The 13,109-nt window shown below is 41.9% G+C and overlaps 1 protein-coding gene across 1 annotated transcript in view; it reads left to right on the top strand.

Annotated features, from left to right (window-relative positions):
- ONECUT2 (one cut homeobox 2) overlaps positions 1 to 11,483 on the top strand; it is an 85,112-nt gene extending 73,629 nt beyond the window's left edge. The window contains exon 3 of the mRNA XM_018576229.1: positions 11,197 to 11,483. Coding sequence (XP_018431731.1) covers positions 11,197 to 11,483 — 287 coding nt within the window. The remainder of the gene's footprint in view (positions 1 to 11,196) is intronic.
- Positions 11,484 to 13,109: the final 1,626 nt, after the last annotated feature.

Below are 13,109 nucleotides of genomic sequence, written 5' to 3'. Positions count from 1 at the left end.
TATTATTATTTTTATTTTATATTATTTTTGTTTCATTATTTTATTTTATTATTTTCTTTGATTATTTTATTTTATTAATTTTATCATTTTTATTGTCTTATTTTATTGACTATTTTTTAATTAATTCCCAACAGCCATTTATTTGTTTGGTTGGATTCACACTTGAGCGTCGACGCCTTCTCGCACATTTTATGGTGCATTTTCAGGCTTGAGCGTTTTTATTTTAGACAACGAGAAGAGCAAGAGAAGGTTGTTAGGCATGACATTTTAGTAGAAACGTGCATTACGTGCGTTTCTCAGGTTCTCCAGTTGCGGGCCAATCGGGCGCGATCATGCCCCAAAGAAATCAATACAAAAAATACTTCTGTGCTAACCTTACTAGCCCTCTATCCGTATTGAAGCTGCAGCACTACAAGTACCAGATACCTATGCAAAGAGGGGAATTGATCAAAACTGGAGCAGACAAAAGCTGGAGCAGATGTGCATGACAACCAATCAGCTTCTCTCTTTCATTTTCAAATCATAACTGAGCAAACTGAAGAGAGATGCTGATTGGTTGCCATGGGAAACTGCTCCAGATTTTGTCTGCTCCAGTTTTGATCAATTCCCCTTAAAGTGTCCTATCCAGCCACTATCTGTCCAATCAGAGATGCCCCAAAGAAGCTCCTGTACTCTTTCTGATTCCCCCTCTCACACTTTGGCATTGTGTGAATGTGTGCCAAAAGCGCGTCATGTGCGCGCATTGGTGCATGTTCACGGAACACATCAAAAACATGTTTCTTGCTTGCGGTGCCATTACTTGTTAATGGCACTCCAAACATGGCCGATAAAACATGTGTTTGTGGATGCACGCCGAATAGGGTTGCCACCTTTTCTTCAAGGGAGATCCAAACACTCTAGCGCCGCGAGCAGCATTTTTTTAGGGGAGGGGGGGATATAGAGGAGAAAGCGGGAGAGGCAGCCAGGAGAAAGAGCAAGAAGAGACAGCCAGTGGAGGGAGTAAGGAGGCTGGCTATAGAGGACTACAAATCCCAGCAATACATTATACAGCAATACAAAATTATATGAAGCTACATACTCTGCTGTTCCGGGGTGGTGCCCTGATGTCTCCAGGGTCTCAGGTGGATTGTGCCGGCTCTCACCAGGGCTGTGCCCGCTCTGGTGTGGACACCGTGGGCTCTCACGGTGGGCTGTGCGGGCTTTCAGGTAGGAGTTGTGGGCTCCTTGTGTGGGATGCCAGGTGGGCTATGCAGGCTTTCAGGAGTGCTGTGCGCTGCCTCACCAGGGGCCTGGAGGCAGGCAAGGTGGTGTTAGGAAGACAAAGGAGGATATGTGTGGGCAGGCTCACAGGAAGATGCGGCTTCAGGCAGATGCAGCTATCTGAAGTCCTGCACTTGCTGGGGACCACGGTAGCCGCATCTGTCAAAAAATGTGTATCGGCACTTTAGGGGTCTATTCATAAGATCCCGGCTGGCTCCGCCCAGCTGTCAGAAGCAGGCTGTCGGCCGGCCAATGGCCGGCCGCTCGGCCAGCTTCGTCTTTCAGCGCGGCTCAGCGCTCGACTGAGCCGCTCGGCCGTGATCGGGAGCTGTACGGGCTTTTGTGAATAGCCGTACAGCACCCCCTCGATTCTCCTGAACCGAAGGGGTCCTGGTGCCGAAGCTAGCCGAAGGATCGGCCGAAGCTACGGCCAGATCCTTCGGCAGCTTTGTGAATAGACCCCTTAGTGTCTTGTGCCGGGTGTCAGCCTCCCTGAAACCCGGACACAGGACTCATGAACATGACTGTCCGGGTGATTCCTGCCACTAGATGGAACCAAGAAGCATACGAATGACATTGGCAGCATATTACTGCCACTAGATGGAACCGAGAAGTATATGAATGACGTCTGCAGTACATTCCTGCCACTAGATGGAGCTGAGGAACATAGGAATTTCCTATGCTCCTCAACTCTACCTAGTGGCAGTACTGTGCTACAGACGTCTTTCGCTCACCTATAGGGTGGGCAAACGAGTTATAAACCAGCCCCCAAGTGGTTGCAAATATATTAGCAGCTTTACAAACACATCCCGAAAGTACAAAACAGCATTTGGGGCATTCAGATTGGTTAATCATGAAGGGGTTAAAGTAGATTAGAACAGAAGTAGATGTGGCTGTAGCTTTCTAGCGATCAGGATGATCCCACGGCCAGTATTGTTTTTATTTTTGGAAGCTGCACCGGAGAACAAAGCTACCTTACAATTATGTAATGGAGTTGATGGAGCTTTTACGACGCAAACACCTCAAAGTGACAAAATCGATGAATCGGCAATCCTTTTACCGTAGTGACCGTCGACCCAGAAAGCTCTTGCGGTGGAATGCATTTCCTACACATATATATATGCGCGGTGCGTTAGAATGCTGATGCGGTCACTTTACATTTAGCCCTGGAACGATTAAGCTTTCACAATATTTTAAACAGATGTAATAAAGAGACCCTCGGCGGCTTGAGAGCTTCTGCACCACCGTACAGCATGAAGTCGGCCGAGTGATTTATTAATAGTAATTGCCATTTACTAACTAGCTCTTCCTGGAAGCTGTGTAGTTACAAATGACTTTCCATATATATCTGTGGGCAATCATGGTGTAATATCCCACCTACTCTCAGCCTCTTAGCCGTCCTCCTGAAGCCGTATATTATCTGCTCTCACACTGATTGAGCCGTTCCTTCAATTCAGGTCAATTAACATGATAACCTAAGGCGGAACTCTGGACACAACACAAACCCCGCTAAGGGTTACTTACAGGGTTATTCACAAAAGGGTGAAGAGTCTGGAGAAGGCAGGAGAAGTGAACAATCTAAGACAACTAGAGGTGCACCGAAATAAATTCCTCTATACTGAGTGTTCCTGTTCATTCATAACATGAGGACATTGTGTGTTTACTACAACCACAATCATGAATGAACAGGAGGTTTGTAGATCACTTCCCATTCATTCATAATTGGGGATATAGTAACCATCCTCTGTCCTCAAGTATGTAAAAACACTCAGCGATCACTGATCCCTGACTGCTTGTACCCGCTTCCCCTCTCTGACACGCTTTCACAGGAGGCTGATCGAGCGGTGCGGAAGGAGAACTCAGCCTGCTGTGACAGCCCGGCCTGTCTCCGCCCACACACCGCTGTCCCAATCTGTGACAGAAAGCTGAGCGGTGTGGGAGGAAAGACGCCGGCAGCTCACATTGCTCTCCTTCCGCAGCACACGGTTGCCTGTCACAGTTTCTCTCCTCCCTGCTGGGACACAGAGCAGCACCCAACGGGGAGGAGAGAAACCAGGGATGCACCGCTGTATCGGCCAGAAAATGGCACTTTCGGCATTATGCCAAAAGTGCAATTTTCGGCTGATATGTTTCAGCGGCCGATATATCGGTGCATCCATAAAGACAACATCACTGAACTGGAAAGTGAGCTGAATTGGAGAATTGTTCCAAATCAGCGATGTTGTCCTAGATTGTTCACTTCTCCTGCCTTCTCCAAACCCTTCACCCTTTTCTGAATAGACCTGATATAGGAAAGTTCCTCGCTTGTATGTTTTTTTGGCTTTTATTGTTTGGATTTTGTTATATATTAAAGTCTATCTAAAGCCTAAACTTTATTTCTAGTTTTGGATGAAGAAGGGAAGAGTTTGCAAAGCCATCATATTTTTAGTCTTAGCAAAAAAAGGTTAAAACACTTCCATCTTCTATCACAAACCAAAAAACGACTTTTATTATTATTATTATACAGGATTTATATAGCACCAACAGTTTGCACAGTGCTTTACAATGTAAGGAAGACATTACAATCACAATACAATACAAGACAAGATGGTAAGGAGGGCTTACAGTCTAAAAGGGAGGGGCAAGTGATACATGAGGAGGTAGCTGTGTGCGGAGGAATTGTTTGAGAATGTGATGGTTGAGTGGTTAGGAAGAGGTAGGATAGGCTTCCCTGATGAGATGAGTCTTAAGGGATCGCCTAAATGTAGAGAAAGATGGACAGGTTCGGGTAAGGAGTTCCAGAGGATGGGAGAGACTCTAGAGAAGTCCTGGAGGCGATCATGGGAGGAGTTGACGAGGGAGCTGGAAAGCAGGAGGTCTTGGGATGAGGGGAGGGGACGGTTAGGGTGATACTTTGAGACAAGGTTTGAGATATAGCCGGGGGCAGAGCTGTGGATAGCTTTGTACGTGATTGTTAATATTTTGAATTTGGAAGCCGGTGGAGGGATTGGAATCCAGTGCAGGGATTGGTAGAGGGAGGTGCAGACACTGAGCGGTTGGTTAGGTGGATAAGTCTAGCAGCAGCATTATTGATAGACTGAAGGGGGAGGAGCCTGTGTAGAGGTAGGCCAATGAGGAGGGAGTTGCAATAGTCAAAACGAGATATAACCAGTCAGTAGATGAGTCGTTTTTTGGTTTCATTGGTGAGGAAGGGGCGTATTTTGGAGATGTTACAAATGTGAAGAAGGCAGGATTTGGATAGTGAATGGATGGGTAGCAGAAAAGTGAGGTCGGAGTCAAGGATGACACCTAGCACCTTGGCATGGGGGGAGAGAGGGATAGTTGTGTTATCAATCTCAATGGAAAAGTTGGGGGAAGGTGCACTTTTGATTTTAGATATACTTTAAAGAGGACGTACCCTAGAGGGGAAAGAAAGACGCTCTTGCTGCAACATTCAACTTCAATCCTGGAGTTTTCCTTCAGTAGTACCTCTTCACCACCACAAGATGTCCTCAGTCTTCTGTGTTAAAGACATACTGTGAGTGCAGGGTGTCATGGACCCACCTCCTGAGGGGCGTCACCCCTGTATCCCAGTAATGAAGATTATATCAGCACACCAAAATCTCCATCCCAAAAATGCCCTTATTGACATTTAAGCACCATGTCAATGCGACATTCCGGGACTGTGCTGGGCCCCTTCATCAGTCAAAAAAACATGACATGTGCAGTAATGTATCCTTTATATACCCTAAGTGAACCCCGCCTCTTGAGGGTGTCAACCCCATACATAGTGTATTGATGCAGACAGCGGTATAAAGTACCCCACAATGAGAAGTGCCCTATAATGAAAAGTACCCCACAATGAGAAGTACCCCACAATGAGAAGTGCCCTATAATGAGAAGTGCCCTATAATGAGAAGTACCCCACAATGAGAAGTAACCTATAATGAGAAGTGCCCCACAATGAGAAGTGCCCCACAATGAGAAGTGCCCCACAATGAGAAGTACCCTATAATGAGAAGTACCCCACAATGAGAAGTAACCTAAAATTAGAAGTACCCCACAATGAGAGGTACCCGACAATGAGAAGTAACCTAAAATGAGAAGTACCCCACAATGAGAAGTAACCTAAAATGAGAAGTACCCCACAATGAGAAGTAACCTAAAATGAGAGGTACCCCACAATGAGAGGTACCCCACTGCTTTGAAGCCACCATCCTAGACACTAACCACTGTCATAGGATCTGAAAGTCTGTTTTTATGGAATACTTTTGATGAATATTTGATATGGATGTTATATTGTTGTTTCAGCGTCTCTCAGCATTTCTTTCCATTGTTTTGTGTGTCCTATAAATATATAAATGAAGATTATTCTTATAGATAGAAGATAAGCTGTCCGCTGAGTGTAATGTAATAAAATATATTTAGTACAAAATAGCAATACAGGTTTTAATTATATCTTTTTCCTTTTTCATATATACACTTGATGTTATTAGAGTGGAGAAGGTTTTTATTGCCATCTATATCCCTCTTGGAGAGATAGTTCACTTCCTGTCCTGGTGGCAGCACAGGAAGTGAGCCGATCTGACCAACTGGGACAAAACTAGAAACCAGATTGAGGTTTTTGCTACTCTGCTATACCACCGGTTTTAATCTAATCCACCTGTTATAGTTTATATAAGATTTTAGTGGTTGGGTTTGATTCTATTTTAACAAATATTGCAAGTTTTAAGAATATTTTTTTTCTTCTTTATATTAAGGGCGTTCACCTGAGAATTTACTTCAGTCCTTGGTTAAGGAATTTCATTCCGCTGGAGTAGAAGTCACCGGTCTTTGTCTATGACGGCGGTACATGTTACCATGTTACCGCTTCTCATTTTTACTATAAGTGTGGCTTCTCAGGACATAACGAGAGTCCATTAGTTATTGGATAGTGCCGGTCTCTATATATATATATATCCCTCTCTCTACACGCTTTATATAACATATTTCTAGGACAAGAGCTCCGCTAAAAGCTGTAAAGAGCATTTGTAAGCAAGTGCAAAAACAATTGCCTGAGAGCTCTGCTTCACCCATAATACAGCTGATGCCAGATATAAATACACTTCTGCCACGGCTTGTAGGCTCAGCACAGCATTCAGACTTCTTTTATCGAGACAATTTGTGTATTCATATGTGCGTCCATGGCTGGCTGTTATTATAAGTCCCAGAGAAGGGTGCAGGGTGTCCCACAGAGAGGTGAAACCTGATCTTTTATTAAATGGAAATTATATTCGGCTTTTTGTATAATGTAGACACACAAAAATTATACAAACTGCTATAACTGGGCTACATTAGTGTCATTGTGCTGCTCATAATACACTGTAAATGATCAGACCTGCCACTCAACAACTGTGCTGTGTCTGCCAGCATAGGCCAGATGTCAATGAGGACACCTGTAATGTACCTGCCAACACATGTCAGATAGTAGTGGTAACACATGTAATGTACCTGCCAACACAGGTCAGATAGTAGTGGTAACACATGGAATGTACCTGCCAGCACAGGTCAGATAGCAGGGGTAACACATAGAATGTACCTTCCAGCACAGGTCAGATAGTAGTGGTAACACATGGAATGTACCTGCCAGCACAGGTCAGATAGCAGGGGTGACACATGGAATGTACCTGCCAGCACAGGTCAGATAGCAGTGGTAACACCTGTAATGTACCTGCCAGCACAGGTCAGATAGTAGTAGTAACACATGGAATGTACCTGCTAGCACAGGTCAGATAGCAGGGGTAACACATAGAATGTACCTGCCAGCACAGGTCAGATAGCAGTGGTAACACATGGAATGTACCTGCCTGCACAGGTCAGATAGCAGTGGTAACACATGGAATGTACCTGCCAGCACAGGTTAGATGGCAATTGCAAATTGCAAAAGCCAATAACAGGCTGTCTCATTGCACCCACCCACTGAGCAGAGGAGTGGACCTGCTTAGTGGGCGGGGCTTAAGTAGCCATCCTGATATTGGCTAATGCAATTTGAAATAGCCAATAGCAATATGGCTATTGCTCCCGGCTGCATACATTAACCTGTCGGCTGCGGAAGTTAGCCGACATGTGATTGGGGCTGGGGCGGGAGCGGGGCACCCCGCAGGGGGGTTTTTGCTTTAGAGTTAACATTAGCTCCCAAGCAATCAGAAACGTCAATTATCCAGCAGCTACCGATCCCCATGGGTTCCAGATAACTGAGAGTTTACTATCAAGTATTTAAGAGGCACTCAATATTACAGAAAGTGCAGCCAATCTCTGGAGCTCACTAACTCTGGTGTAGCTGTTCTGAAGATAAAGTACTTCTATCCTACAAGGATACAGCAGAGTCAGTGCCCGACCAATCATAAACAAGTCCAGTGTTTGCTTTATCTCATGCCCTGAAATATTCCATTGGTTGCACTGTCTATAAGTAATCTTGATGGCGGTGCTATTTTGAGACCTCTTTATTACTTCCAATGCACAAGCCCTGATGAAGGGGGGATATTTTGAGTCCCTGAAATGCATTAATGGATTATTACAATTCAACTGGACTTGGTCCAGTAATTTCTGCCACATATCAGATGGCAGAGGAAGCACCTGCAATGTACCTGATAGCACAGGGATAAGTTCTGTGACTCTTAGCAGAGTATCAAATCTTAGGGAATCTATGTAGAGTAAAAAATCATTTTATATGTCTATATTATATCATACCTGTATAATATGAAATCTCAGTGAATCTCTGTACAACATACTATGGGGGGAATTTATCAAAACTCGAGGAGACAAAATTTGGAGCAGATTTACACGGCAACCAATCAGCTTCTCTGTCTCATTTTCAAATCTTACCTGAGCAAGCTGAGGGGCGATACTGATTGGTTGCCATGGGCAACTGCTCCAGATTCCGTCTGATCCCATTTTGATAAATTCCACCCTATGAATTTTTTAAATGTCACACACTGCAGCGTCCACAATGCACTGTTGTGACCCGTGTTAAGTTCTGCCTAACTGTATAAAAATGCATCTGAATTCCCATCTCCAAGATCCGAGAAATAATGCTTAATGGATTTGTGGATAGCTTAGTGAAGAGGTAGGTATATATAAGTAACAAGAGTCTACAAGTCAAGTAATGTAAAGCTTTTATAGCTTATTGACAGATCTGAAAATGATATACAGTGAGAGTTTTGTATTTAAGGCAAAATATGTCCCGTCTTGGTAAGCATATTCTAATGTTAATTTTTACTTTAATATATCGGTTGAAGGATTGAGTGTGGGGTTACTACAAAAGGGCACACCGTTCACATGCTCGCAGGGCAGAGGGAATGCTATGTCCTTGAGAAGGGGACAAATATCCATCGTGCCATTGACTTACCACAGTTCTGTGAGCCTTTATGAAGGGAAAAAAATTATATAAATATTTTGCTATCTGTAGAATAAACTATTTTTTTGTCATGAAAGATATATAAGAAGTATTCAGTTAAAAATAATGTTTGCCATAAGGGGAAGCACGATTAAAATGGCCCAATTTTAAAATGTTTAAAATTGTTATGCATGTGGTGTGTATGCCATGGCTAATATAATTTGTTATACATTAAAATATTGGTTGAATATGATATTTTGTCCTTTGTAAATGGACCTCTATATCTGATTTCTGGATGCCCCAGCCCAGTCAGGGGAAGAATTTCTTGGCTTTCCTCTTCTGACATGGAATTTATCTTCTGGAACCACATAAAAAGCCTACCATAGCTTCAACTCTCTTTGTGCTGAACTGCCCACTGGTTGAAAAAAAAAATCACCACACCAGTCACATAAAGTGTATTCATAGCAAAAACGTTTTTATTTTCGGTTTGGATAGAGTTTGGGAACGTTAGAATATGTATCACATTTTTATTGCTGTCTATAATCCCACTGCTGCCTATTTGTGACCATTTTCACTGAAGGGAAATTCCACATTTTAGAACTGTCTCTAGAACAAGAGGTGAGGGAAAATCTTCCAATAGGGACACCTGTTGCAGTGACAAGTAAAGTGTACACAGAGCAAAAACCTTTTTACTTTAGGTTTGGATAGAGTTTGGGAGGGTTAAAAACATGTCTCAAATTGTTATTGCTGTCTATATTCCTGCTAGGTTGATTCACCCCTCTCTTTGTCCTGTGACCATTTTCACTGGGATATAAAATGAAGGGAAATACCCAATTTTTAGAATTGTTGCTAGAACAAGAGGTGAGGGTAGATCTTCCTATGGGGACACCTGTTCCAGTAGCAATTCAAGTGTATGCAGAGCAAAAACTTTTTAATTCTAGGTTTGGATAGAGTTTGGGAGGTTTAGAACATGTCTCAAATTTTTATTGATGTCAATATTCCCTCTAGGTAGATTCACCCCTTATTCATAGCAAAAACGTTTTTATTTTCGGTTTGGATAGAGTTTGGGAACGTTAGAATATGTATCACATTTTTATTGCTGTCTATAATCCCACTGCTGCCTATTTGTGACCATTTTCACTGAAGGGAAATTCCACATTTTAGAACTGTCTCTAGAACAAGAGGTGAGGGAAAATCTTCCAATAGGGACACCTGTTGCAGTGACAAGTAAAGTGTACACAGAGCAAAAACCTTTTTACTTTAGGTTTGGATAGAGTTTGGGAGGGTTAAAAACATGTCTCAAATTGTTATTGCTGTCTATATTCCTGCTAGGTTGATTCACCCCTCTCTTTGTCCTGTGACCATTTTCACTGGGATATAAAATGAAGGGAAATACCCAATTTTTAGAATTGTTGCTAGAACAAGAGGTGAGGGTAGATCTTCCTATGGGGACACCTGTTCCAGTAGCAATTCAAGTGTATGCAGAGCAAAAACTTTTTAATTCTAGGTTTGGATAGAGTTTGGGAGGTTTAGAACATGTCTCAAATTTTTATTGATGTCAATATTCCCTCTAGGTAGATTCACCCCTTTTTTTTTTTTCAATTTTCACTGGGATAGAAAGTGAAGGGAAATCCCAAATGTTAGAATTTTCTCTAGAACAAGAGGGGAGGGTAGATTGTCCTATGGAGACACCTGTTCCAGTAACAAATACATTGTATGCAGAGCAAAAAGTTTTTTAATTTTAAGGTTTGGATAGAGTTTGGGAGGGTTAGAACATGTCTCACATTTTTGTTGCTGTCTATATTTTCGCTAGGTAGATTCACTCATCTCTTTGTCCTGGTGACCATTTTCACTGGGATAAAAAAAATGAATGGAAATCCCAAATTTTAGAATTGTCGCTAGAACAAGAGGTGAGGGTAGATCTTCCAATGGAGACACCTGTTCCAGTGACAAATAAAGTGTATGCAGAGCAAAAAATTCAAGGTTTGGATAGAGTTTGGGAGGTTTAGAAAATGTTTTTATTGATGTCTATATTCCTGCTTGGTAGCTTCACCCCTTCTTTTTGTCTTCGTGACAATTCTAAAATTTGGGATTTCCCTTCACTTTCTATCCCAGTATTTTTACTGGGATAGAAAGTGAAGGGAAATCCCAAATTTAAGAATTGTCATTAGAACAAGAGGAGATGGTAGATCTTCCTATGGGGACAACTGTTCCAGTGAGAGGGCATTTTCCCTTTTGCTGTAGAGATATCCTCTTACTTCCTGTTGCGTCTCTGGGGGGAAATTTCCAACTAAACAGAGAGAACAAAAATAAACTGACGGGGGTTTTAACTTTTAACCCTTACTACTCTAGCCAAAACTAAAAATAAAGTTTGCACGCACTTTTATTTTATAGGTCATTCTGCTCCCCTCCCTTCTTTTATCATAGGAGTTAATGACATTGCTGGTGCCTTGGCCCATGGTACAAACTACTCTGTGCGCCAATTTAAGCTAATCTTGCTTTGTTCCATGTTAAATTGAAAAAGAATATTACATTTATAAAGAATAACAACAGTAAAAATGTTCCTTTTTCTTTTTTTGTAGCTTGCAAACGCAAAGAACAAGAACCGAGCAAAGATCGAAACAACAGTCAGAAGAAATCCCGGCTGGTTTTCACAGACCTCCAACGCAGAACACTGTTTGCCATCTTCAAGGAAAACAAGCGTCCATCCAAAGAAATGCAGATCACTATTTCTCAGCAGTTGGGTTTGGAACTCAATACAGTCAGTAACTTCTTCATGAATGCCAGGAGACGGAGCTTAGAAAAATGGCAGGACGATTTAAGTACAGGGGGAAGCTCATCAAACTCCAGCACTTGTACCAAAGCATGAGGGAAAAATGGCTTCTGAATGGGGTACAACTCAACTGTAAGCAAAAAAAAAAACAAAAAAAAAAAAAGAGAAGAAAGGATTTATATAAATATATATTTTTTGTTGTGGTTGGCGGGGCCATTCACTGGTGACAATCGGTATCCATGTGTATATTCTACAGGGCTGAACAGTTCAAGTATTCATGCCAGATGGCAGCGCTGGCTTTGGCACCTCTGACGCCACGGTGTCAATGAAGACAGGGTGTCAGTACAGGAAAACCATCCTACCCATCCAAAGTTCCTTCAAAGTCTAAAAGCTCTCAGAAACTCCACCAAAGCACTAGGCTCATTCCAGGTCTTCACATCATATTACTGGCCAGACCGTGGCATCAGCTGTGACATGTAAACCAGCAAACCTCACTGATACGTTCAACTCTATCCATAGCACAAGAAAAGATTACGACCACTACATCCATGAAACACAACTGTCATACCTGAGCACAAAATCCTTAAGCTGCATAAAGAAAGGTTAAAAAAAAAAAACACTCCCCACCTTCACTTTCATTTATTTCCTTACATTTATTTAGCATGGATGTTCACAAACCACAAAATACAGTTAAAAAAAACAAACCAAAAGTACAGTATTAAGCACAACAGGACATATATATTCCAAAGATAAGATTTATTCTTTATCAAAAACATCAAAATGCTTTTATTTTTATTGTTTTCCTAATTTTGTTTTACAAGAATCGGTACACACTCAGGAGCCCATTATATCCACACCATATGGAGTATTTTTTTTTATGACAATGCTTTTACCAAAGATAGATCTATGGATCACATTTTATTTTACCTATTAACGCTTACAATATTGTGACAGGTCTGGAAACAGGACTTATTTTCAAGGACCCCCCCCCCTTCATCTGGAAACATTTAGCACAGCTTACAGTGAAAACAGTTGTAACCAAATGAAAACAGTTGTAACCAAAGAAAAGTAAAACGTAACGTTTTACAGCTTATTCATACTGTGAATACTTCCGAAAGTAAGAAGTAAGTTTACACTACAAACCTTCATACCAAATGTTTTCTTTCGTTTCCGGGACGTAAAAGTTCCTACTCATCCCGGAGAATTGTCAGAACCTGATCCTTCCGTGCGAAATCAGATGTCACGATTTCCATGGAGCTTTAACCAGTGGATGGCCCCCCATTGCTCGAACACTCGAGTCTGTGTTCCAAAGAAAGGCCAAAGGCTACAATAATGCTTTAAATACACTTGAGACTGTTTTTTTTATGTACTACTTAATCGAAACCAAAGAAACTTTTTTTTCTGCACCTACTTCTTCTGCAACAAACTGTTTAATTTAGTAAAAAAAAAAAAAAAAAAGGAAGCACGTCAGGAAAATTATTAACACACTGTGTTTGGACAGACATCCTACACATCTTAGGAAGCAGACCACTGAGATAGGGTTGACAAGGGTTGAAAACCAAACAAAGGCCGAAAATTCTACAGTATGTACTCGCTGCTTCATTTGACAACCTATTTAAGTCCTCTTAAAGTTGAAGATTGTCTTTTATTTGTGCCTATGCAGTTTTTTCAATGAACAAGGAATTGACCGTCCTGAACCTCAACAGCTGCAATACCAAAGAT

This window comes from Nanorana parkeri, unplaced genomic scaffold (assembly GCF_000935625.1).
Source record: "Nanorana parkeri isolate BGI_ZX_2015 unplaced genomic scaffold, ASM93562v1 scaffold61, whole genome shotgun sequence".
NCBI classification, from domain to species: Eukaryota; Metazoa; Chordata; class Amphibia; order Anura; family Dicroglossidae; genus Nanorana; species Nanorana parkeri.
Note: the sequence above shows the minus strand (reverse complement) of the source record. Positions and strands in the feature narration are given on the sequence as shown.